This window comes from Physella acuta, unplaced genomic scaffold (genome assembly GCF_028476545.2).
Source record: "Physella acuta isolate Inbredline_101_S28 unplaced genomic scaffold, ASM2847654v3 ptg000255l, whole genome shotgun sequence".
In the NCBI taxonomy this organism is placed as follows: domain Eukaryota; kingdom Metazoa; phylum Mollusca; class Gastropoda; family Physidae; genus Physella; species Physella acuta.
The window spans coordinates 555,824-583,020 of NW_026731774.1; the positions used below are offsets into that span (position 1 = coordinate 555,824).

Here is a 27,197-nt window from a genome sequence, read left to right on the forward strand (position 1 = left end):
GACACATAAACCAAAATTTTCCAACTAGAGCTTAAACGTTAGACTAAAATGCAATATTATTCTGCTTCTCTCTTTTTATATTTTTAACACAATTATTATTTGTGTTTATCATTTTCACCCATCACAGTTAACATATAATGCATGTAGGCGTGAAGTTGGAATGGGGCTTTATGAACATACCTGATCTATCAAAACAATTATTGATTTTTTTTTTGTTTTGTTGTATCGAGGTTGTCCTCTACTCTTCTTCAGTGACGTCACTCAGTAAACATAACGTGTTGGGACGTAGGTTCGTATAAAAACAGACGCAACTCTTCATATTTATATTTATAACTTACAACTCCATGACTGATCTGAAGAGTTTTCAATGTTAAAGCTTCCAAATCGGCGTAAGCGTCAAACGATAGAAGAGTGTTGACACAGTCGCTAGGTGTGGAAAGTTGTTTTTTTAATGGTTTTAATGTAGAGTTAAGATTAAGGATTAATGTTTTTAGTATCGATATTTCAATATAGATGATATCGTGATATTAATAATTGTTGCGTAAGTAACATTTTATTTTTGATTTTTTAGCCTAAAAGACACATTTTAAAAAAGTGAAGAATTTATATTAATCTAGCAAATAATTATCTAATAAACATAAAATTGAAAAATTCGTACTTATAATAAACAAATGCATTTTTTGGGGTATTTAATAATTATTTGAATCATAGTTGTAATTTTTTTTTCATTGTACTTGTAGCTTATGAAAATAAAATGAATCTTATTTGCTTTTTAATAAGGCAAAGTTCAGAACTTAATATAAATGGACGTTACCTTTTATGGAAGCTAAAACAAAGATCGAAATATATCCTGATGTGTATGACTAATTTATCTCACTGATACTAAACAAAACTGCGTTTATTCTGGAGATGGAAAGAAATAGCAAAGAAAGTAACCAGTCACTGCTAGGTATGACATTAAACAACCTCCTTAAGGTTTGTCTCTGGGTGTATGGTATAGCAGCATGGATGTACAACGAGATGATGCAACATAACGTTCACAATGTGCACACAGAGGATGACGCGGACCACCAAGAAGAGACAAGTTCTGACATCATACAAAGTGACGGGACTCATGCAAGAAACAGGACGAATAGAGGAGGTTTTCAAAGCAGTGGGGGTGGGTCAAGTGTAACTGACGACAGGTTTAACAGTGGGGTCAGTGTGCCAGGTGTGAGTCTAAATGTGGTTGGAGGCCGAGGAACGGGTCCTACGAAGGGGACCGCAAGCGGCTACTATGCTCAAGGCGTGAATGGTAGCCAAACGGAAAATTCTACAGAACAGGGAGATAACACATACGGACAATCTGGACATTGTGTAAATCAAACAGGAAATACTTCAAATAAGATTGACTTGGGGAATGGAATGTCGGGTGTTGCAGTCAGTCAAGAAGGGAACATTGTAAATCAAAAAGGAGACACAATCACTACAGAAGGAAATACAGTAGAACAGGAAGACAATGATGTGGAAATGTCGGGAAATTCTATCTCTCAGTCAGGGCATACGATAAACCAAATAGGAGATACTGTCAATAAGGTAGAAGGCGGGGAGGGTATGTCTGGGGCTACTGTAAATCAGAAAGGCAACACTGTAAATCAGACAGGAGATACGGTACATCAGAGAGATAATACTGTAAAGCAGAGAGGCAACAAAGTAAAGATGAAGGATAATAAGATAACTAAAACTGGACACACAATCAATCAAATTGGGGATACAACAAATGAGATTGGGGGCAGTTCGAAACAATCTGGACTGACAGTAAATCAATCAGGTGATACAATCAACCAGACAGGTAACACTGTAAAACAATCGGAAAACAATATAAATCTAACCGGAAATACGATTATTGAATCCGGAGACACACTGAATCAGACCGGAAACGATGCTAGTAAGACCGGAAGCGAAATCAACCAGACAGGGGACACGATAACACAAACGGACAACACTTTAAATCAGGCAGGTAACGAGATAAATTTAACCGGAAACACAATACACCTGTCCGGAAAATCTTCAGATCAAACCGGAACAGAGCTAAAAGTATCGGATCAAACAGTAAATCAGGTCGATAACACCGTAAATGTAACTGGACAGAAAATAAACGACTCCGGAAATGAAAACAATGTAAAAGAAAATAAACAAAAAAGTACAGAGGATAGTGTTGATATGAGCGGAGTTGGGGCTTTTTCAATTCCGGACATACCACTAGGCGCGTTCACGGCACCGACTACAGGGTACAGAATGAAGAGTTTCTTTCCTGAATCTACCCGCTGGAGACCATTTATATTTAATGACAGTGATGTCCAACCAGCGTCTGAAGGACAACTCCATTACGTTGATGTCGGTAAAGTGGCAGTTGATGGTGGAAAACATCATTACGCTGATGTCGGTAAAGTGGCAGTTGATGGTGGAAAATATCATTACGCTGATGTCAGTAAAGTAGCAGTTTATGGTGGAAATCATCATCACGCTGATGTCAGTAAAGTGGCAGTTGATGGTGGAGAACATCATTACGCTGATGTCGGTAAAGTGGCAGTCGATGGTGGAAAACATCATTACGCTGATGTCAGTAAAGTGGAGGTTGATGGTGGAAATCATCATCACGCTGATGTCAGTAAAGTGGCTGTTGATGGTGGAAATCATCATCACGCTGATGTCAGTAAAGTGGCAGTTGATGGTGGAAATCATCATCACGCTGATGTCGGTAAAGTGGAGGTTGATGGTGGAAAACATCATTACGCTGATGTCAGTAAAGTGGCAGTTGATGGTGGAAAATATCATTACGCTGATGTCGGCAAAAAAATTAAAGAAACCGTTGATGGACAGTATGTATTTTTTGTTATCAATAATGAAACGAAATCAGCCATCGACAATTTAGAGCATCAGTATGTTGAAGTCGATTCTAAAACTAAATCATCAGTGGAGAATTTATTAGTTAAAACATGGACGTTGGGAAATATGCGTCCAGTGGTTGTAAAAGTTCTGAAAATCAACAATGAAAAAATTAAACTGATGTACCAAACAAAGAGAGCAGAAATACACCAACGGCTGAGTACGTTACCACTTCACCAGCGTGTAAAACTTGGTGATGTCATGACCAGTAGACACCTTGAGACATCCATGAGAGCCCAGCTGGATGACGTCATCAACGAACATTACCTGTTCCATGGCGTCAGTTCCTGCCTGGTCGATGCCATGTCAACTAAAGGACTGGACCCAGCAATTAACACCAGCGCTAAAGACGAGTACGGTAACGCTGTGATCTGTACGGAATCTTCAACAACATCGGACAAATACACGGGTAACTGATTAGTCTATTATGATAACATTTTTCTTGTAATGATAGAATCATTGGGTAACAATTGTAAGCTCATATTACCATTGCCTTTTTTCCATTTCACTGATTATAACTATATACTGTTTGTTGAGTTATCACATATCTATGTACTGTCTTTAGAAAAAATTAAATTGCAGTTGGTTTATTTATTGCTATTACAGACTTGACTGCATTTAACGTTTTTATTTTACTGATGAAGAGCTAACTACAAAGTAAAAATTAACTTAAGAAAAACGATTTGCACTACACATTTAAATTTTACTGTTTATTGTGTAGTTTTTTTTTCTATACATATTCCCTCTAGTAGAATGTGTTCATTAGTACAATAATGCCAGTAAATAAAATAATTCTTTAATTGTATTTTTTCTAATTATTGTTTAGATTTTGGCGATGAGATCCGCACGATGTTTCTTGTCAGGGCTATACTTGGGGAAGCTTGTGAGAAAGATGGAACAATAACTTCAAGTAAAGGTGCTGACTTTAAACTATGTCTCTTTAAAATAAATATAGCTATGCTCACCTAAAATGCATCATTAAAAGTGTTTTAATTTAAAAAATTAAAAACTTAAAGTAGGCTCAAGAAAAAAAAAAACCTCAGTAAATAATACGTTTTATTTATCTGTGTATATCTAAGTTGGAGTACTTAAAGGAAAATATTTGCAAGCAACAGGGACTCATTTGAAAATATGTTTGCCATGGCAACATGGCCTTCTTAAAAAAACTTTTCATAGAATTCTAAAATTTCATACACTAACATTTATATGGGCCATATAATCATTTATCATTATTTTACTAACTAAAATACAGACAGCTGTGTAGATTTTGAAAAAAAAAAACTCTAGAAATATTTTATAATTTTAAAACATACATGGAAATTAGGTCCAGAAAAACACACACAAAATTAAATTAATTGATGTTTTATAATCAATAGTACTGTACCTACACAACAGAAGAAAAAGCCGAAATATGCAATGTATTGCACTCTTGTATCTTGCAGGGCCTGCAGATGTGCCGAGTGCGCCCCAAGGCTCCGTATTGTCAGACGGAAATGGAATTTTCCGTAAATTCGCCATCTATGATAAAAGACTGTGCTTGCCTGAGTACATCATTGCGTACAAAAGACTTTAAATGCTGATTCAAATCATTTATAAGTCTGTTGTTTTTATTTCTTCAGATATGTGTGGTATTTTTTAAATGAAATGTATCGTATTGGTATGAGTTTTATGTGAAGTATTGTTTCTAGCTTTTATACGATAATCAACTGAAAACCAACATTTAATAATTAAAAACTAAAATAAAATAAAAATTCGCTATCATTATGACTTTATTTAATGAGTTAGTCATTGTAATTATTATTATGAATTAGACTATATTTCATTCGTATGTTTTACAACAATACTTTGGTATCAAGGAATATTTAAAATTTAGCTTGACCTATTGAATTTATAACTTGTTTATACTTAGTAAACAGCCTCTGTACTTGTCATATAATCTTATCACGGTCTCCTTTTTGTGCCGCAAAAAGCTCTCACCATTTATGTTGTTTAATTTAAAATAAAATCATACTGGTTTTTAATTTGCATGGTGCATAAAAGCAAGTTACTTGCTATTTATAACATGCTATATTGTAAAGTTAAGTTAAATAATAATGCATTTTTATACATTTTCTGTAGATTAGACATTTTAAATTGAAATAATTATTAAATTAACCAACAATTACTTTGGACTAGTATTTTGTTTTGCGTTGATGACTGTATTAAAACTGAGTTCCCATTTTTTTTCTCTTCTACTGTTTCATTCACATTTAATTTCTTTTAATGTAAAAATTAAAATGGGTTAAGGTTTACATTTTCAAGACAATAATCATTCAATCATTAGCAGACTAAGTAAAGCACATATGGCTATGCATTGCTTATTAAATTCTGCTGATGTTAATGTCCAGTTAAACATACTTTGTTATGAATAAACATGAATGGGCAAACTATGATTGAAATGATCGCAATGTAGTTTTAAAAACAAAAACGAATTAAACGTCGATTTATTGGTTTCCTTTTAATATATTTTGTCTTTCATTAGTTTTTGTCATTATGTTGGATCAATATATTTGACATTCAATAAATCAATTACTACTCTCTGGAAACATGGCTAGCCAGACCATTTGTTACAGAAAAAAAGAGTACTTAATTTCTGGGTGGAATCGCTTGTAATTTCTAAACTATAAAAATGCTTTCCTGTTAGAGTCTGTTGAAAATATCTAAGTCTAGTTAGTACTGATCGTTTTCTTGACTCACGTTAAGGAAACCGACGCTAATGAGCATAGTGCAGACACAACACTTCATATGATGAGATACTTTCTATTGTATTTGTCCCATTTGTCCGATAGAGCTTTTGCTGATTTTTGTTACTAGTTTAACATATGTTTAGATTGAAGTTTTAAAGTTCGCCTTTGCTATAAATTCAATAATTTTTGCCACAAGAACATACAGGCTAATTTAGAAAAATAACACAATCACACACAAACAAGTCAGCTGATACAGTCGGGTGAGAAAATTATGCATGACTGATTTTGCAGTGTGTAATTTAATCAATAGTTCAGACTAAATCTAGCCGAGGGACGTTCGAAACTGGTTTGACGGGTAGACGCCTACAGCTAAAATGTCGGTGTTGTTGAGTGGTATGTTAAATTTATTCAACTGCCAATTCTACATGTATACAGTAGGCCAATGGTGTTCGGTCAGAACTATTTTTAGCTAACGGGAATAGAAGAAAGTCTAAGACACCTTGTAAGTGTTTGAATAATAGATTGAATTGCATGTATTAAATTTTCATTTTCCAAAATTATATTAATAATCGTCGATATGTCCATCAAACAAAATAAAAACAAATGTATCAACGTTTAAAAAAAAATTTAATTGTGTCTGAATCTTATTTACATTTAATCTTTTAGCCTCATTATTTCCCTTGACAAATTAGGAAAACATAATTGCTTCCCTTTAAAAAAAACATTACATGGGGGGGGGGGGGGGGGGGGAATTTGCTTTTTATTACTTTGTTTTGGTTTAGGAAAAAAAGAATAAGCTGGCACGGAGTTTTACGTAGAAAACAGCTAGACTTATTACAAAATGTGTAACAATTATATCTAAGAATAGAACGTGGAATCCCCCTAAAAAAACAAATATTCCTACACATTTGCTCTCATTATACATTTAATTCTATGTCCACTCCACCCTCCCGAAGCGTTGCCTGAAAGAAACTTTAAATGCGACTTTTGTCAAGTTTGAGCTTAGGTGCAAGTTTAGGGGCATGACTGACTATTGTTTCTCGATTTGGTACGTTAAAATATTTAAATGCATATAAATTTTTTTGTATTTAATTCATTGTTTTGTTTCTAGGTAAATAATGACATTAATAAATTAACCAACGTACAAAACGATTATGGTAAATATATATTTACTATAGTATTCATATATTTTATATGATTTGTTTCGCCACTGGCTCTGAGATTGGTTATGATATAGCTTGTCAATTAAATGTTTAGCCAAGACAATAGCAGTTTGCATTAGAAAAAATCACGTTGATTTCAAGCCCCGAAATGAGTTTGGACATAATTTTGTCTAGTTTGTTGTCTCAGGGTGGTTATATATTGCAACGAAACAGATTAAACTACTCATGAAATAGATTATTTAAAATTTATTGAAACAGGCTACTAATATATATATATATATATATATATATATATATATATATATATATATATATATATATATATATATATATATATATATATATATATATATATATATATATATATATATATATATATATATATATAGGGGGGCCCATTTTTTGCGGGGGAGCCTTTTTTTCTAGTTCCGCCACTGGTACCCAGAATAAAAGTACCAATATTTTCAATAGTTTAATATACATCACAGTAATACACACATTATAATGATGGTTATTTAGACAACTTAAATTTATTTAAATAATACCCAATTGACAACCACATATAAATTATTACGTAATAGATACTTTTGACTAAAACAGCAGATCTGTATTATAATACATCTCCGTTTATTCTAACGGAAATTGTATTATGTATTGTCACATGTATTTGTAAATTAATATTTTAAACGTAATGTAGTAAAATGAGCAGAAACGGAATCTTCAAAACGTCCAGTTAATTCTAAAAAAATAAACATGATTTATATATTTAGAAAAAGAACTTCTTTTTCACTGTGACGTTTCCTTTTTAAATCCCAAAAGGGGCTAAATAATTTCCAATATATATTGGTTATTTAACACAGAGTCTCGTGTTTTGGTCTTCCTTGAAATGCGGTATTTAAAATAAATCGATACTCGTTCGACTGCATTCGCTTGTACAACGTTCATGTTTTAATGATTAGTTTAGATTCACAGCCAGACACAGTAAGTAGAAATGGTGATTCTTTATTGGTATACAGAGCTATTTCTTTTATTAAATTTAATTTGATTTTACGGGCTTCTAGAAAGGGGATAAATCAATCGATTCCAAGGTAACCCACAAATTGCATAGAAACCCCAAATCGCCACTACTAATTCGAATATTGCTGTTACGTACTGTGTATGTTAAATCATGTAGATATTATTCGCTGCTACGTGGGTGTTATTTCGCTTATATCACTCGACATTCTTCATTTCGAAGTGTTAGCCAAATACTTTTTGGAATAACTATATTAATGGTTCATATTTAATGTGTGAGCTTAAGTTTTTTGAGTTGTTTTACACTAGCCATGATTACGCTATATTTCATTAGAGTTATAAGTTTAGGAATTTCCTGTATGTTATTTGCTTATTTAAATTTTTTGAGATGTTGCCAATGCAGAAGCAATATTATTTGCTTCTACAAATCCAAAATAAACGGTTTTTTAAAAAAAACAACTTATCTAATGTATTTTTAATGATTAATTAACTGCAATAGGTGATGATTAAAAAAAACAATTATAATCTTAAAAAGCAAATTTTTGAAAATATTGATATATTTATGCTTTGTTTTATAGTTTACTTAGAAGCGTGAATGTAAATGGGTATGTGTCTAATAGTTTAAATATCCACAAGAATTAAGTATATTATTTTTTATTTTCAAGAGTTAAATCTATTAGAGTTTGCATTTTTTTTTTTAAAAATTCTTGCCACTATAAAATGGTTTGTGAAATTTCAGGCTAAAAGCCTTAATTGAGGCTTTAATATGGCGGCCAACAAGTCAGTAGAAGATGAATACATGCCACGTCCGAACCAGAGAGGTCGAAACATAACACAGATAGGCAATAAGATCACAAAGAAGGGAAACACGGTGATAGAGATAGGGAACACTTCAAATGTTGCCAGTGGTGATGTGTATCAGAGAGATAATGAAATTACTGAGGAAGGGAACTTTACCTATCAATCAGGAAATGTAACAAATGAGACAGAATACGACGTAAGTTAACCAGTTATTTTATATACGTATAAGGGATACATATATGCATTTAAAACAACACACATATAATTATAGCAAAAACCCAGATACAGCTGGTTTTATGATCTCTACAATCTGTAGTTTGGTTTGGCTTGATATGTTAAAATGTATATTTGAGTAATGATTTTATAGAAGGCAAGTTTGACTAAATTTATAAAATATCCACTTGTAAATAGAAAAAAAGCTCCTGACACCACAATTAAATAATAATTTTTAAAAAAATGACATCAAATAACACACGAAGTGAAAAATTATATATATATTACCGCTTAATTTTACATTTTTCTATGTACACGTTTATCAACTTTCATACATGATTTATATTTATATATTTTTTTTTTTCTTTTTAACATCTAGGAACATCATGATGAAGCGACAGAAGCATCGGGTGTTGACGGTAAAAACAAATTCGTATCTTGGAAATGTTATATACAATATCTTAGCTCTCTCCCCTTCTTTGCATCTCTCTCACACTCTCATTCTCTCTCTCATTCTCTCTCTATATTGTTTTCTTTCTAATTTGTTGACAGATTCCACTGACCAAACTATACCCATTCGAGGAAAACTGAGAGACAAACACAGAAGTATATTAACAAAAGAGTATAAATTCTTACTTGAGGAACTCGATGCTAAGCAATTAACAGCGCACCTGTTTTCTAAATGTATCATAGACTTGGATGCTCAAAACGAAATTCTGGAACAGAAGTATAGAAAGGATCGCACACGTGTTTTACTAGATAAATTATTAGACTCTGGACCACGGAGAGCATTTCCTGAGTTCATAAATTGTTTAGAAAGTGAATACCCGCATGTTGCAAAGAAATTAAAAGACCAAATGTAAATTTCTACAGCGGATACTTAAGTTTTAAAAGCTTAGCTTTTTGTAAGCAAGTTTAATAAACCAAGGTTATTAAATAACTTATTTAGTTGGTAATGTAGGTCTATGTTTTTTTTAAATATTTTCTTTTATTTGTTTTTTATAAAAAAGATGTGCAAGATGTATTCATTATTAAACATCTACATCATTTACTTAGCTTGGTGTATATAATTTCGTTTCCTCTTGATAAGTGTATATTGTAATTCACTTATAAATAATTTTTATTCGCTTATATAATTCACAACCAGTACTTTCTTTTTTGCTCTTTAAAAAGATTAAAACTATTGAAATAGTATATATGATTTTTAGCATAAATAAAATGTGTGTTCTTTGCAAACTGTAGTCGGCCTATTATATAATACTTAATTGAAGTACTAATTTGACTTGTTGTTGTAATTCATGTTTACTTGTTGGCCTCTAATTCAAACGGAGGAATAACTACAAACTAAACAAAAATATCCCTTTTTCAAGAATGCTTACTTCATTGCGATTGATACAAACGGTAATTGCAGTGACGTTAATGCAATTAGTTATTAAGCAGATAATGTTAGCTACCTCACAAGTTAAAGATAGTTATAGGTAATTGTCTTTAACTTGTGAGGTGACTAACAATATCTGTTTTATTGAGATTACTGTAGCTAGTTTGCAGTAATTTTTACACACACTCCTCATAAGACGACAATAATATGCTGACAACACTGTATCGTCGTGCCATACAGAGTTTCTATCAGGGATCATCTCTTCAGTCGGGAATGGGTGGGGGAGTCCCAACCGAAGCAAGTATATCACACCAAGAGCGAAACTGAAGAAATATGTTTTAAAGAGATAATATACTTTACTGTAACAAGTGTTTGACTCCCTCCCCCCGAACATTTAAGTGCCCCCCCCCCCCGCCCTCAAGTTTTAAGTGCTTTCAACCGGAAAAAAAACTGAAATAAACACTGTATACAATTGAATGTGTGTTAACAACAGTCTTATTCAGCTTTAGCTAACAGTGCTAGCACAGACTTGTTGTGCAACCAGTTATAGGTGGTATACATTTATTCGTTTTTAACATGGTATATTATTGTAAAAAAAAAATCAAGTACTCTCACAAATATTCTTATACGTCATGCTTATTTCAATGACCGTTGTTTGTAAATAAGTGAGGTAAAGAATGTGGATTGTAAGTTTAAATACTCCCAGGCGCTGTAAATAATCAGTTTCTTCAGAAATCTAGACGAAATCTGAACTAAGCATATGCAACAAGTGTTATTTTTATTGTGCAAGAAAGAACAAATCACTTTATTGCAATTTATCTAATAATCATTAAAGTCATAACAGGTATTGCTGCCATAAATTGCTAAACAAACTTGTGTAAAATATTAAATCGATTTCGCTTAAATAGTACAGCGCGCTTTTAATGTATAGTTAGGATCATACTTAACATTCAAGTTATTCAATCGGTTGAAACAAAATCGATACGGCTTAGTTTACACTTACGTCTTTATTGCACCTGATCGGCGTATGTGGATACACTAGCCTGACAGGTAAAAGGTTTCAATTTATTTGGAGACTTTAATATAGGCCTACTTGCTTTTTAAAAAAATAGATTTACCTAAAGCCTTTTAGACTGATATTTCTAACGGAAATGTTACACACATTAATCGATTGGCAATCTAAATGTAGAAACTATACACTCACAAATAAGAATTATTTCGACAAAAAGCAAAACAAAATATTTCCCAGTTAAAGTAGCGAATTTACTACAGTCAGTATAATTGTATGTAAGTAAAAATAATTTTGTTTAATGATTATTTCATTATGTATGTACATTGGTTTCATTTTAATTCTTTTTCCTATAAAATGAAGTTCAAAATAATTTTAGTTGAATTTTAAGTTCCGGGGTATGTATGTAATAGTAAGCAACGAATGACAAAATGTAAATATTATGAGGTCCGATGGGACAAAAGATGAGAGACATTAATATTCACAGACAATAGGGACGAAAAATTACATTAAGAAACTATGATAATGGCATAGGTATTTCATTAAATGTAATGATGATGAATATTGATCATTTGAAAATCATATGCCAACCATTTATCTAATAAATATTGTTTGCTAAATTGTTTAAAAAAAAAACAAGTAATTATTCATCTTAGACTTAACGATCCACTCGGCAGATGAAGTAGAGGTCATATGTTTCTTGACCTCTGCATATGAATGGATGTTCCTGTCAGCACTATGCTTAGTGCATTTTTTCGTTTCGCTTTTATTTTTTAGAACTGTGCGAAACTTTACTTGATATTAAATATTGGTAAAGTGTGTTCAACGAACAGACATCAACGCACATGCCTATGGAAATCCGAAACAATGTATAGGGCGTTCTATTGATGGATTCTAACTCGAAATTTTCGGGTTGCCATTTTAGCACTCGACTGTCGTCCCACGAAATTGATAGTATGTTGTAAAATATGCAAGCTAAAATATAAATTAATGGAAATGCCTTTGTTTTACTTTTAGATTAAAGATAGTCCAGAACAAAATAAAACACCTATGCCGCTTCATTCGGGAGCTGGAAGATCGAAAACTTAAACCAAAATAAATTCATTAGACATGGACTTTATATAACCATGAAAAATATTTTTAATTATGTGTTTAAAAAAACTACGAGATTAAGTACAATTTTTAAAAAAAGACAAAGACAGTTGGATTAATTATCCTACACATTTTTCTGTATTTTCAAAATGGATACACAAAGAGAACCCGTACTACGAAACAAACAAACTGACACAGGAATTCTTACAATTAGCGTTGCGTCTCAAACGTATCTCTGTGGCACAACAACCATCAACAGGGGAACCGACACTCCAAACTTTGACATTCTAACAATAAACGTCGCCACGCAAACACATATCGATGACACGACTACCAAGATCACACACACGCAAAAAGTTCCCAGTGAAACATCACTCGACTTATATAGATCAAACGCTAAGTCTCACCAACCAAATAGTAAGATAAAATATGGAAATATTATCACTCAAAAACAAAACAGTGTAACGCGAATAAGGAATGTGGAGACAAGAACAGGAAATCGGTCAAAGCAATGTGATAACTTTGTGTTTCAATCACGAAATACAATAAAACAAGAAGGAAACGTGACTACGGAGACAGGGAACGAAACAAACCAAGTAGGAAACACTGTCATTCAGATAGGAAACAAAATCACCGAGTCAGGAAACACAATCACTAGCTGTAACAACACATTTAATGAGAGTGAAAACACAGTTATTCAAATAAGCAACTCTAGTGGGGCAACAACAAATAAAGACAAACACAGAGAAAGCCGTACGGATAAAAGTAATGTTGACTGTATACAAGAAACAGTCGAACATGCAATTGAGTTGGCGCTAAAGGCGAATGATGAGGAAAGTTGCAATGACGAAGAGAAAAACGATTTTGATTTACTGATGCAAGAACTAGAAGAATCAATTGCTCTGTCTGAGAAAGCGATACACGAGGAAAGTGATGAAGACAAAAGTGATGTAGACAAACGCGAAGAAGGCCAAACTGAAGACGACTAAAGACCAAGTAATTCGGATAAGAAAGGTTCCATGGAATCAACATATCCAAATGAGCAGAAGATATTGAAAATTTTACGGGATTACTTTGTCCTTATGCTTAGTGCTTCGTCTATTACACAATTATTGTTTTATTTTGGTTTATACGTTTGTTTTAGAATTGACACAATTTTTTTTTAGAAATCATGACACTATCTTCAATAAATACTTTATATTATTTTTTCTTGCTTTCTTCTTTCTTTTTACATTACCAATACGTAAATACAACTAATAAATAACAGCAAGTATTACTGTCTTTTTGGAGCAGTGATTGCTTTTTATTGATTAGTATCTGAAAATATCGATTATACGCTACCTGGCCTATCGATAGAAAGTATTGACCTCAAGCACGTTTATGATTTATACAGATTTGTTCATTGTGTTAATCGTAAATGTTTGTTCAATATTTGTAAATTTTAACTTGTTTTTTTTTTAATATCATGCTACTTAAAGTTAGGGACAAAAATAATGAAATATCAATCACGTTAAACTGAAAATTAAAATCTTCAATAAAAATCGAAAGCATACATTCTTTTTTGTTAGAGGTCGTTTTACATGACACAAGTTTGTCAATGATGTAGCCCAAACTAATCTTTTGTTTAAAAAATGTATTTATTTGCATGGATAAAAGTTAATTTTTGTTAAGAAACATGTAGACGGCCGGAAGTATCGTCTAATAAAAATGATATGTATGCCTTTGAGTTGAGTTGTGTGTGTATGTGTGTATTCATAATAAGTAAATTTCATACCGATATTTTTGTAAATTAATGAATGCCGCCTCCCTATCTCAAACACAAACACACACACATTGCGAGAATCCTCTTATATATATATATATATATATATATATATATATATATATATATATATATATATGCGTGAGACTTTCTGTGTACTTAAGTTTTCATGTGTTCTGAAATTTCTCTTTGCACATTTTTCTGTTTGCTTACATTCTGTCTTGGTATTTTTTCTGGGCTCTTTGTAAATTTATATCAGAGCAATTTTTTCGTAGCGTAAGTGTCACAGGCCTTTTCCCTACCTTATATAATACACACACAAAAACCACAAGTCAAGCCTTGTTCCTATTGTTTTTCATACTTTATTTTGGTTCATACAGGCATCGTGTTCATTATCAGACTACGCCATCTTCTTACTCGCCTTCTCTCCTCGTTCCTTCCTCTCGCGCATGCGCACAGTCACCCTGTCTCCCTGATCCAATATCGCCTTTCAACACACACACTCCCAACATACATTCCACTAACATTTCACCGTTACAGTAAGTATTTTGTGCTCTGTTATTAGTTGCGCATTTTTCCGTTTCATTTTTGTTTTTTAGAACTGTACGAAATTTTACTTGATATTAAATATTGGTAAAGTGTGTTCCACGGACAGACATCAGCGAACATGCCTATGTTTATCAGCGCAATACTAGACTGTATAATTGTACTCAAGGTGATCTTAACGAACTCACGTTCTGATAGTATTAAATCTATTTAATACGTTTTAAGCGCTGGTTTGAAAATCACAATAGATAGCAGACAATGTATTTAACATTGGATTACATTAAACATATTGTGAACACATTAGAGATGGTATAGTAGAACTAGAGAACACCTTCATTTGTTCCATTTCAGGAGTCACTTTTTGTTTATAAGACCTTTACATAAATAGGGTCTTACGTTCGCACACCACCATATATAAAAAAGAGACATTTTCTTTGTAAATCTACATCCATTTAAAATGCTGCTTTATTTTGTTACCTGAATATATCTAGTTATAGCGATACAAACTCAAGGCCGCTCTCATAGCTATTCTAAATGTATCGATCATATAGCCCGTGCACATTGTTACCATTGTTGTGTTATGTTATGAATGTTTCAGAACTTGTTTCGCTCGTTTGCTAGGATATTCTATTTTTAAAAGAAAATCAATTGTATGAGAGCTAACTGGTGAATAATTAAAATGGTACTTTCAAAAGGAAATCTACTAGACACATTGCTTTGCTGAATGAAACATTGCATTTGCCGATGATTTCTCCATAGTGTAAGTATAAAAATATATTGCACTAAAAAACCTAAAACATTTTATGAAAAGTTTTTATTAGTTTACAAAATAATGGTAATACTAAAATTGTTATTTTAAAAAAAATTCTCTTTGAATTTTAATTAGGATTTTTAGTACGTTGTTTATGCTCTTATATATGTTAAAAATATAAGATTTGTTTTGAATATTTAGAATTGTTAGCTATAATAAAATAAGTAACGTGTCAAAGTATATACGTATGTCTAATTATATAACTAAATATCATTAACATTTTATAAATCTTTATCACCTTCTATCATTGCTGTTAAATATTTCAATAAGTATGCTGAAAAGCTGGCATGCGCTTTGACAAAAAATAAATAAACAAACACAGAAAGGGCATAACCTCCAACAACGCAAACCCATCGATTCACTGGCTGCTTAATCGGCATGTGCGATAAAGAAAATCACTTTGAAACAATGATAAATAGTTGTATATATACCTATCATAACCTCGCTTTCAAAACACTATGTTCTTGTTATTTCAATATGTTTTAGAAGCGTTGTATAATTTACAAAAATTCGGGTCCTACTGTAGTTTACAAATCTGTATAAGCTTTAACTATATGTAACTCAAAAAAAAAATTGAAATTGAAATTAGAAGCGGCGGCGAACGGGTCATAATGTGCGGTTGGCACCCTGTGTGCACCGTCGGCTATCTTAGCACCTGACATAGGAGGTCAAAGATACTACTTGATTCAACAGAGCTAATATAGTGGTGACCACAATATCTTTTCATTGGCCTAGGTTTGAGAAAAATATTGCTAATAAGTCACGCATTTACGATTTACTTTAGAAACAACAGATCAGCGTTCATAAATAGTTTATATGTTGTTATGACGACAGTTGTAAACCTCTAACAGGCTCTGCTTAGAGAATTGAGTGTATTCGTGAATCGCGCAGTTAGACGTGTGTTCCAGCTTTATGTTCCCAGTGTTTGAATAATATTAATTGTTCGCAGCAATCTTTGTAAGTAGTACCTTAAGCAAGCACAATGACTTTCTTATGACTAGCCTATGTGCTTAAAAAATATATGTTTTTAGAATCTTAATACATATGCGTCTTTTCAAAATTGTTAAATTGCTTTTTTTTTGCTAATTAAACACCATAATAGTTACTTTATTCTAATTTGATATTAAATGCAAAGTATATTCAGCTCTGTATATAATTTTAAATAATTGAATTAAATCCGATAAGTATTTATTTGTGATATGAAGTGTTTGAAAAATATTTATTCGAGACTATTATTCAGTTTACAGTTTTAACACCCTTGTAAACCAGCAAACATTGGATAGATTAGTCTTAGTCATTACATTATAAATTGGAAAAGATTACTGAAGATGATTGTAGAAGGTCTTTGTTTCATCGCAATCATTTGCTTTGCGATCTATCTCAAAATAAAATATCAACGCAGAAAAGAGTGTGCTAACCAAATTACGAACGATAGAAACGTTATAACTAGAATAGGAAACAGAATTTGGCAAAGGGATAACAATGTAAATCAGGAAGGAAATGTTGAATACAATGTAGGAAACACAGTAAATCAGACAAACAATAGAACAAATCAGATAGGAAACAATATAAATCAGTCTGGAAACAGTTCAATCAATATTGGTAATACAACGAATGAGCATGGAAACAGCATACATCAAGAGAGAAACACGATTAATCAGGAGGGAAATAATTCTATTCGAATTGGCTCTGGTTGTAATCAGCATGGGAATGGTCCTAACATCAATGACCCAGGCATGTTTAGCAAACTGTATGCTGCAGTAGAAGGTATGGTTAAAGATACAATTAAAAAGGTTATTCCTGGCCAACCTGATGAGAGAGCCAACCAAATAAACCATAATGTTGAAGATTGCATTCCTACATATTGGTCTTGTTATATAGATGCTTCCCATAGAAGTAATTCATTGCTTTTACAACAAGGTGTAACTTACGTCGACGTTAATATGGAAACAGCTACTGCAATCAGTGAAATAATTTCCACAAGATTGGACTTTTTGCTTGACCCTGACTCAGTAGAGGTGCAACGAATCGAAAACATTCCACTTTTTATGTCGTACGACCTTCAAAGAAAGAAACAGTTACAAAAGCTAAGTCGACCATGCATGCCCGTATGTAACAATTTTCAGCTCTTTGAAATCCTGACTGATAAGAGCTTTATGACAAAAGAAATTTTCAGCGATATCAACGAGTTCTATCTTTTTTTTTGGTGCACATTCAACTGATGTTGCTACAATAGCTCAGAATGGACTGAATGAAAGTAGTTTTAACGGCCCTGACAACATGGTTGGAGGAGCCTTTTTGTGCTCTGAATCTCCAATGAAAGCATCTCAGCGCACAGGTATAGTATATATATATATATATATATATATATATATAGGTATAGTATATATATATATATATATATGTATATTATTATGTATATATATATTATAAATATATATATATATATATATATATGTATATATATATATATATATATATATATATATATATATATATATATATATATATATATATATATATATAATATATATAATATACATATACATATATATATATATATATATATATATATATATATATATATATATATATATATATACAGGGAGATTTATCATTATATAATAAATGTGGTAATCTGTTAGGTAAAATATTCCTATTTCAGCGTCAGAAGATGGCAGAAACTACTTGTTTCTGTCTAGGGTGATCCTTGGAGACGTATTTGTTTTACAAACGGAAGACCGGGAAACAGGTACAGAATGATGATTTTTTTAATTGTTTGTTTGTTTTCTAACATCAAATAGTTTGGTAATGTATAAAAATTGAAATACGTTGTGACCGTTAAAAAGTAATTACGTTTTCTTTAGAACTACAAGACATGAGTTCCGGTTCTGGAAATGGTATATGTCGCTCAGTAATGATCGAAGATGCTTCAAGTTTTCGAGACTTTGCTATTTTTGACAAAAACTTGTGCTATCCTGAATACATTATCAGGTACAGAATAATATGAATCTGTTTGCAGCCTACTAGCTTTTAAAAACGTATGTCTCACAATACATACAACTTGTCATATTTGATTTATTACCAATATGGAAATGTAAACATTTTGTTGAAACATTATTAAAACAAAACACATAATACATTGTGAAAGTGATTATATTTTTTAAACATGTTTATACACATAAACTGGAAGAAGTAATTTGAAAATGATAACAACAGAAAACCAATCAATTTGCCTAAAATGAGGTTGTATAACATTTTTAAGCATGCATTAAAAAAACTTGAATTATTGTTATATCCGTGAAAAATTAACCTTGAATCCTGATAAAGACTTTCTTTTTGCTTTTTTGGTCCGTATGAAAGAATATTAACAAAACTTACACTTATTATTTAATCGATATTCGTTTGTTTAAAGTCCTCTATATTCAATGTCTAAAATTGTAATGTTCGAACATTTTAATGTTCAAACCAGTTTGTATATATACAGTCCCGGCCAGGCTCTGCACTGACTTTTGTGAACAGACTTTGTAAAGGACCGTGACTTGTGTGTTTATTAAGCGTCAAATAGCTGGCGCTACCAGGATTTTGGGAATTTATTAAGTTTCCAATTACATGTCTATATGCAAAAATCAACGTTCAAGAAAGTAAATATATAGATATAGTTAACTTTGTAACTAACTCTCAAAACAAAGAACAACAAAAATAAACAAGTACATTAACATAGACCAACACTCACCATAACCGCAACCAAAAGATTAAACCTAAACCCTCTTCACTCCCTGCACTTCAATGCTTAAAAACAACCACATAAACAAGAGCATAAATACCAATGCAAATATAAACATAACCCTAACCAGAAATTCTCAAAAAACCTCAACTTTAAACTTAAACATTAATACAAACACATACACTAACTTAAATTTAAACATAAGCATAAACATACCAAAAAAAACATACAACAAAAAATTAAGCATAAAAGTAATGTAACCCTCACTTCAACGTTAAACACAAATAAAAACATAAGTATCAAAACTTAATAAATACAAGCTCAAACAATGAAATAAACACATACAAAAACATAAACATACACATAAAGTAACCTTCACCTAAAATAAACACAAACAAAAATAAACTTAAACATAAACCTTAAATATAGAAAAAAAATATGTATATAACCATTTACCTAACCCTAGCGATGACCTACCACAAACCTAAACATAAATGAACATAGACAGAAAGCTACTCCCCTCCTCACACTTCTACGTCTAAAAACACCCACATTAACGCAAACATAAACATGAAATTAAACATAAACCCTAACCCTCACCAAAACCTCATCCATGAACACAAACACAAACACGAACACGCACACTAACATGAACACAAACAATGAACATCAACATCAACAACGACATGAACACAAGGAAAAGCGTATAAAAACACTAACCTCAACCACAAAGATAAGCATAAAATCACCCCCTCTCCGCACTTATTCATCTAAAATAACAACCACATAAACAAAAAAGAAACACAAACTCAAATATAAACACAAAAATAAACATTAGCTTTACTAACACCTAACAACTTAAACGCAAACACGAAAACATAAACATAAGCATACTCTTAAACCAACCCTTATGCAATGTACATTGTTAATAATCTAACTGCACAGTTCTCTTCGTGTGAATAAAACTCTGAATGTGTTAGATAATGTGTCATTTTAATCTTTTTGAGTATCAACATTTCGCTTCATTAGTGTGTAGAGAATACATCTTATTAATATTGTTTTTTCTTTTGTGAAGATGCTCACGAGATACAATTCCATCTGCGTGCCTTCTTTTTAGTGTAATGTTACCATTTTTATTACATACATATTATTGAATATCTTTGCATACATATTAAAAAAAATAATAATAAAATAAACAGATTAGTTATGCAACAAATAAATGTGATAAATAAACACATTTACGCATTTTAATGTGACAGTACACATCATTTAATTCAGGATAGAAGATATGAAAGTCTTTGATAAAATTCAACTTTTAAAGTCTCAAATGTTCTTAAATATCGTAAATCGAGAATAACACAATTTCGCCATCTATTCGAAAACTTTTAAACTTCTAATGGCAACAATTATCCTTTCATCGCGATGTGAAACATGGTACCCTACCCGACATCAAATGTTTACACAATAGCAATGCATTTATCGTGTCAAAAAACTTTTCTGAGGTAAATGCATACAAAAATACACATTTTAAAAAGAAAACATATTTAGTTGTTCAATACCCCTACTGTTACATTAGGAATTTTTTTCTTTGGATGTGCATTTTTTCAACAATGTACTGTGTATTTCATACGTTTCAGCACTTTATCCTAAACGTATATTGTCTAAATAAATAAATGTGTAACGGAGAATAACGTTTAGATTTGTTATTAATTTGAATGCACCTCGTGTGAAGACAATGTGAGCTGTATATCAAATATTATTTGCACTGTATAAATGAGGCTCAAGATCTTTTATTTTTTAAGTGAATGTGTTGGACAAAGTGCTGTGATCATTTGGTTTTCGTCTTTATGAAATTGTTTCGAATTTGTGACATATATTGAATTTATCGCATTCTGTGTCATCGAATTTTAGATATATTTACTGTAAGTGATTTATTGAAGTTGCTTACATTCAACCAAACTACACCAACATAAAAAGTAAAATACTTTAATCAAAGCTCTGTTTGCCACCTATATTTAAAAGTAAAAAAAAAAATATGTTCCAAAGTTTATTTTGGGAACTATTTTTACAAACACCGGGCTAGATTACCTTTTTAGAATACGAAGAAAAAGTTATGTTTTATTAGATACTAGCCGTCTCGGCCAGGCCCTGCTCTGGCTTCTGTGAAAAACCTTTCTGTCAAAGACCATTACCTGTGTGTTTAGTAATCATCATAAACCCGGCATTGCCCACCCAAACCACAACCAACCAAAACAACAAAACGCAAACATAACGCTAACACAATTACAAATACAAACGAAAACAAAAACCTAACAACAAACCCAACCACAATCACAAACACCTATACAAACACGAAGAAAAAACAAAAAAAAAGCAAACGAAAACAAAAACCGAACAACAAACCCAACCACAACTACAAACACCAATACGAACACAAAGGAAACAACAAACGAAAAAGCAAACGAAAACAAACCAAATCCAAACGCAAAACCAACCACAAACACAAACCCAAAGAAAAAAAACACAAACGAAAAAGCAAACGAAAACAAACCAAATCCAACCGTAAAACCAACCACAAACACAAATACAAACACAAATCCAAAGAAAAAAACACAAACGAAAAAAGAAAGAACAAAAACGAACCAAATCAAAACGCAACCACCAACGCAAACCCAACCTAAACACAAAGAAAACACTAACGCGAACATAAACACAAAGTGCTCACAGTCTAGCCCAGGGCAGAATCGCCTGTTTCAGCTTAATAAACGAATATATAAAAATGTGTAGGTATACATTTGTATCATGCCAGAAAGCACATAAAAAAAAACCATAGGCCAAAACAAAGAACTGATTATGAGATTTATTTTGCTGAAGTTTCAACTTATAAATCAGCAAGACAAGAATGTACACATGAAATCATGAGACACATCAACTGTTTAATAGCATTTCAAATTTCATTTAAACAAATTAAATGTTACATCACAGACATATCGCATATTGACAGTAAAATACAAAAAGATGATTTTACACCTGATGTAATGCTTAAAACAAAATCCTACAGTTTTTTTTTAAATATGACATATAATTTGATGATATTTAAAAAAACTAATGATCATTTATTAAAATTTTATAAAAATTGAAAAAAAAATTATAATAAAAAAAATTTGATGGGTTTGAGCTGTAACGTAGGGTAATTTTTGAAAAAAGCGTCAACTGAGTTAACAGTGTAAACTTTAAAATCACGATTTATTAAGCGAAAATAATGTAACAGTCAGTGTTTTTACAAAAGGAAGTAAAGAAAATAGAAGTTATATTTCTTTTAGACGATAAATATTAGTAAAGGAAGGAAGAAGCAATATTAATCTTAAAATTACCGCTGCAACTCCGATTCCAAACCAAAAATACACTAATTGTAAACACAGCAACTATAGCTGAATACTTTGAAAAAATTAAAAAAAAAGAAATACAAGCACATAACATGTTTTAAAATTAATTACTCTGTTCTACAAAGTCTAGACGCAATAAATCTAGGTACCCACCAGAGCTGTATAGACTCTTGGACGTTCTAGCAAGCAAGCCTCATACTTGTTCATAACAGTAGTTAAAAAGTCATTTAATTTATATTTTGCGATTTGGATAATGGTAAAGATAATCCAGTAAACAACATTCCCTGTCAGATATTTAACACAGTTTAGGCAGCAAGTAATCAATGAACTGAAAAATAAGTTGCTTGATAATGAATAAATGAGAAATTGGTCATGGTCATAACAAAAATCAACGAGGGCGAACCGAGGCGTAGGAACCCTTCCCGGCGCCCGGGGACAAACTTTTCGATTTGCACACCCCCTCAAGATTTCGATTTGCAACCCCCCTCAAACTTTCGATTTGCACCCCCCTCGACCTTTCAATTTATTTTTCCCAACCCATTTTGGCGCCTCCTAAGGTCGGCGCCCGGGGACAAGTTTCCCCTACCCTCTCTTCGCTACTGAGGGCGAAAGAAACATAACATTAAACAACTAACATCAACAGGGAAATATTTCTACTCATATTTTCTAAAGCTGTAAACGACATTGGAAAAAAAAACATTTACAAACACTGTTTCGATCATGGACAGCTCAATTAAATTGTATACTTTTTATAAAATCCTGACTAAAATCTTATTAAATTATGAAAATTGTCGACGTGATTTCTCCTTGCTTCAATGGCGTCAGCCAAACGTTTTATACAGCAGTTCCTCCATATGACGCTTTCTAACGTAGCTAACTATAAAAACAATTTTTAAATATGTATTCTAAATAGGTTTCTCGTTTAGAGCTGTTGAGGGGGTCGGTATGGTAGGGCCTGAGAATACTAATGCCGATAAACACAGCCGTCCAAGTGTAGACGTCGTTGTCCAGTACAACGCCAGCAAGTGCAAGCGTCCCAATTACTGGCACTGGAATCCAGGCTAAACGAAAAAATCTCAATATCGAACCCCCTGTAGATGATGTTCAACATTTGTAGACAGCAACCCATCTAGGAAAAAAATACAAAATAAAAATATAAAAAAAAAAACTGCTAAAATGTAGTTTCTTCTCAGATGGACGAATGCAACAGTAGCATTTTCAGAAATATAATCTGACTTAAATTGGAGTCAACGAGCCAGATGTCGCATAGTATGCTGACACAAACATCTTTATTAAAAGAACGCAGAGGAAAGAATATATATATTTATAGGATTACCAAACTGTGCATACACAGGCAGCGATTGCAGTGGTATTATTTGACTTACCACTTGTCACTCATAATTCTTACCAATCCTATATTTAGACATGCTTCATGTAAACGAGAAAGGTTTGAAAATGTGCTTCATTTAATTGTTGATAAACTAGCTAAACAATAGAAACGTTTATCAACATAAAAATACTGGCTGATTTAGAAAAAACACAATCACACACAAACAAGTCAGCTGATACAGTCGGGTGAGAAATTTATGCATGACTGGTTTTGTAGTGTGTAATTTAATCAATAGTTCAGGCTAAATCTAGCCGAGGGACGTTCAAAACTGGTCCGACGGGTAGACACCAACAGGTGAAATGTAGTTCTGTGAATTGATACATTTATTCAACAGTCACTTCTACACGAATACAACAGCACAGTAGACCTTTGGTGTACGGTCTGAACTATTTTTAGCCAACAGGAATCTGTGAGTAATCTAAGACAACATGAAAGTGTTTGAAAAATAGTTTGAATTGGTTATATTAAACTTTGTAGGCCTATAGCTCCGGTTTTCTATAGGCCTGCTGTTTTCTCTATATATGTATAAATACATAAATGAAAGCACATATATATATATATATATATATATATATATATATATATATATATATATATATATATACAGCTTGTATATAAAGTGTTAAAAGCTGAGTCGCGTTGTTCCAGTTATGGCATCCAAAGAATTGTCGGAAGATCTCGAAGATGACAGATTTGTAATAGTTCAAAAAGGAAACACACTAAATCTGACCGGCAATATAACGAGCCGTGATGGAATTACAATAACACAAACAGGCAACACTTCGAATAATCGAAGCGTGCAGGTAAATAGGAGAGAGAACGATATAGCTCAGAAAGAGAAACACTACAGAGGGAATGTTACAAATGAAGCATCATGCGATGTGAGTTGTTTTTTCTTATTATTGTTTGTATCATTGGATAGTCGAATAACCTGTCACAGCCATTCGCAAAGAAAACAGCCATCGCTAGACTTATTACATAATGTATAACATTTACATCTAACATTAAAACATACAATTCCCCAAAAAAAATAATTCTAAAATTCCACCACATCTCCATTCTTTTAACACGTTTCTATTCTATTTTTGTACTAGTTTTTCCATTTGCTACGGTATAAGGTTTAAATGCATATAATTTATAATATTTTAAATTCATTGTTTTGTTTTTAGGTAAATAGTGACATAGATACATCAGCGTATGAACAAAACCTTCATGGTAATATTTATGTATTATAACACTTCTATGTAATTTATATATATATATATATATATATATATATATATATATATATATATATATATATATATATATATATATATAATCTAGCATTATATTATGTACACTGTGCATATTATTATCATTGCAGAACATGCTGAACAAACAAGACCTATTCATGGAAATTTGCAAAGTAATCATTCCCAACTTCTCCGTCGAGAAACTGAATATTTACTTGATGAAATCGATGCAGATTTTTTGACAGATCATTTGTTTGCCAAATATATTATAGGCAGGGAAGGTCAAATGAAAATTTCGCAACAAACATCCAGTAAAGAACGTACTCGTGTTTTGTTAGACATCTTACATGATAGTGGACCACAGAGAGCTTTTCCTGAGTTTATAAAATCTTTAGAAAAGGTGTACCCGCATGTTGCAAACAAACTTAAAGCTGGAACATGTGCTAAGTAAGGTACTAATTGTTCGTCGGCGTATTTAGTATTACATAAATTTTTTACTTTTTGCTGATTGAAAGTCTTGAGTTTGCACCATCAGAGGGTCGTCAGATTGGGAGAGCAAACTCCAAAATCAAACAGGAGTGGAGCCGCGTATGTGATTACCAATTCTGGTTTCCTTTCGGCAGCGTCGGCAAAACGTCTGATACCAAGCTGCTTAGGTTTGAAGCATTGGCAACATCTGGCCTTTCTCAACTAATTGCCGAAACGTTTGTGCATGGATTTCTGATTTTCAATCATCCAATGGTCTATTATGCTATGTGGCCATATTTTGAAATTCTTACTTTATTTTACTCAGAGTAGGTTCTGTCACCAGCTGTACATTATTTATAGTTGTTTTTCGCCTATCTGATAAGCATTTTTACTTACAATAACAATAAAAGCCGACCCAATGCATTATGTGTTAGCAGTCTATGTCCCAGGAAGGGCACAAGCTAACCTAAATGTATCACAAGGTTCGGATATTTAATGTGTAGATAAGTGAGGTCTTGAAGAATAACATTTGGTGGAGCAGGCTTAAAAAGTATTTTTACTTCATCCGCCTCATTGGGCGCCAGTTCAAATTGAAAACTAATAATGCTACAGCTTAAAATTTCTTTTTTTTTTCATTTTCTAATATTTAAATAAACTGGGAGTGATCTCCCCTAAACTTTCTCGAATTTTCTTATATGCAACAACAGGAGATTGGAACTCAGGTTATAGACATGATTTTAATCCATTTTAAATACTTAAACTTTTTAAAATAGAATAAAATCTCGTAGAAAAAAGAATTTTACACCAAGTGAACGCCATATAAAATGTGCATAATAGTGCGGAATATTCTTAGCACTTTATAAATTCACATGCGTTTTTTTGAGAAATCGGAAATAGCAAAAATTACTAGTTCCGGTCAACGGAAATTACTCAAAATTTCACAGAAGGTAGAAAAGTAAATACTTCACATACATTTGAAATTTCATGTATCTATTTGAAATAGTGTTTAAGTTATAGGATTTTGAAAATTACACTTTCGGTTATCGGAAATCGATGAAAAGTTGAGACAGATCTGCACATTTAATATAATAGTTATAAACAATGTATCGTGTTTACAGACACATATATACACACACACACACAGACATACGAACAGAATTGCAAAGCCCAAAGTTTAAGACGCTATTACGCATAATATGCCAAAAATTTGATAAATCTGGATTGATAATTTTTGCCCGATTAAAATAAGTCCTCTATACTCTGAGTTGTAAAACTATAAAAACTGTCAAAATTTCTACTGATTTTTGTGCACGATTACAATAATTTCTCTATACTCTGTGTAAGATAAAGTTTAAAAAAAACCTCAAAACAAATACTACACAACAACCCGCAATTACGTTGAATAAATAAGAAAATATTTTCAGCACAAGCAACATTTTAGTTGAAGAAAAGTGCATTTACTAATGATGATTCCTAATTTGTTTAAAATTTAAAAAGAATAAAAACGTTTTTAAGAACGATAAATTAGTTATTTGGGTTAAACTTCAT

At 32.0% G+C, this 27,197-nt stretch overlaps 4 protein-coding genes and 2 long non-coding RNA genes across 10 annotated transcripts; 5 read left to right on the forward strand and 1 right to left on the reverse strand.

Annotated features, from left to right (window-relative positions):
- Positions 1-236: 236 nt before the first annotated feature.
- Positions 237-5,374, forward strand: LOC131938672 (uncharacterized). Of its 2 annotated transcripts, none has more exons than XM_059296798.1 (4): positions 237-289; positions 781-3,337; positions 3,755-3,844; positions 4,371-5,374. In XM_059296798.1, the coding sequence occupies exons 2-4, from the start codon at positions 910-912 to the stop codon at positions 4,499-4,501; spliced, it is 2,649 nt and encodes an 882-aa protein (XP_059152781.1). In that variant the 5' UTR covers positions 237-289; positions 781-909; the 3' UTR covers positions 4,502-5,374. The 2 variants fall into 2 exon arrangements, with proteins under 2 accessions (XP_059152781.1, XP_059152780.1); XM_059296797.1 differs by lacking the exon at positions 237-289 and adding an exon at positions 381-541.
- A 1,230-nt stretch (positions 5,375-6,604) lies between these two features.
- LOC131938677 (uncharacterized) lies at positions 6,605-10,061 on the forward strand. 3 transcript variants are annotated; one of them, XM_059296805.1, is made up of 4 exons: positions 6,605-6,702; positions 8,571-8,828; positions 9,225-9,264; positions 9,398-10,061. In XM_059296805.1, the coding sequence occupies exons 2-4, from the start codon at positions 8,598-8,600 to the stop codon at positions 9,706-9,708; spliced, it is 582 nt and encodes a 193-aa protein (XP_059152788.1). In that variant the 5' UTR covers positions 6,605-6,702; positions 8,571-8,597; the 3' UTR covers positions 9,709-10,061. The 3 variants fall into 3 exon arrangements, with proteins under 3 accessions (XP_059152788.1, XP_059152789.1, XP_059152790.1); XM_059296806.1 differs by lacking the exon at positions 6,605-6,702 and adding an exon at positions 7,738-7,798; XM_059296807.1 differs by lacking the exon at positions 6,605-6,702 and adding an exon at positions 7,807-7,825.
- Positions 10,062-11,208: 1,147 nt separating this feature from the next.
- On the forward strand, positions 11,209-13,418 carry LOC131938676 (uncharacterized). 2 transcript variants are annotated; one of them, XM_059296804.1, is made up of 2 exons: positions 11,209-11,273; positions 12,250-13,418. In XM_059296804.1, exon 2 carries the CDS (start codon positions 12,474-12,476, stop codon positions 13,311-13,313), a length of 840 nt encoding a protein of 279 aa, XP_059152787.1. In that variant the 5' UTR covers positions 11,209-11,273; positions 12,250-12,473; the 3' UTR covers positions 13,314-13,418. The 2 variants fall into 2 exon arrangements, with proteins under 2 accessions (XP_059152787.1, XP_059152786.1); XM_059296803.1 differs by lacking the exon at positions 11,209-11,273 and adding an exon at positions 11,335-11,510.
- A 1,162-nt stretch (positions 13,419-14,580) lies between these two features.
- On the forward strand, positions 14,581-16,993 carry LOC131938680 (uncharacterized). The gene is made up of 4 exons (XR_009386337.1): positions 14,581-14,625; positions 15,328-15,392; positions 16,295-16,400; positions 16,684-16,993. It is a non-coding gene; the product is annotated as an uncharacterized LOC131938680 (long non-coding RNA).
- A 5,099-nt stretch (positions 16,994-22,092) lies between these two features.
- On the reverse strand, positions 22,093-24,115 carry LOC131938678 (uncharacterized). Its single transcript, XR_009386336.1, has 2 exons — positions 23,942-24,115; positions 22,093-23,685 (listed from the first exon to the last, which is right to left on the reverse strand). It is a non-coding gene; the product is annotated as an uncharacterized LOC131938678 (long non-coding RNA).
- Positions 24,116-24,596: 481 nt separating this feature from the next.
- LOC131938707 (uncharacterized) lies at positions 24,597-25,659 on the forward strand. Its single transcript, XM_059296837.1, has 3 exons — positions 24,597-24,827; positions 25,116-25,161; positions 25,313-25,659. The coding sequence occupies exons 1-3, from the start codon at positions 24,597-24,599 to the stop codon at positions 25,630-25,632; spliced, it is 597 nt and encodes a 198-aa protein (XP_059152820.1). The 3' UTR covers positions 25,633-25,659.
- The last annotated feature ends 1,538 nt before the right edge of the window (positions 25,660-27,197 follow it).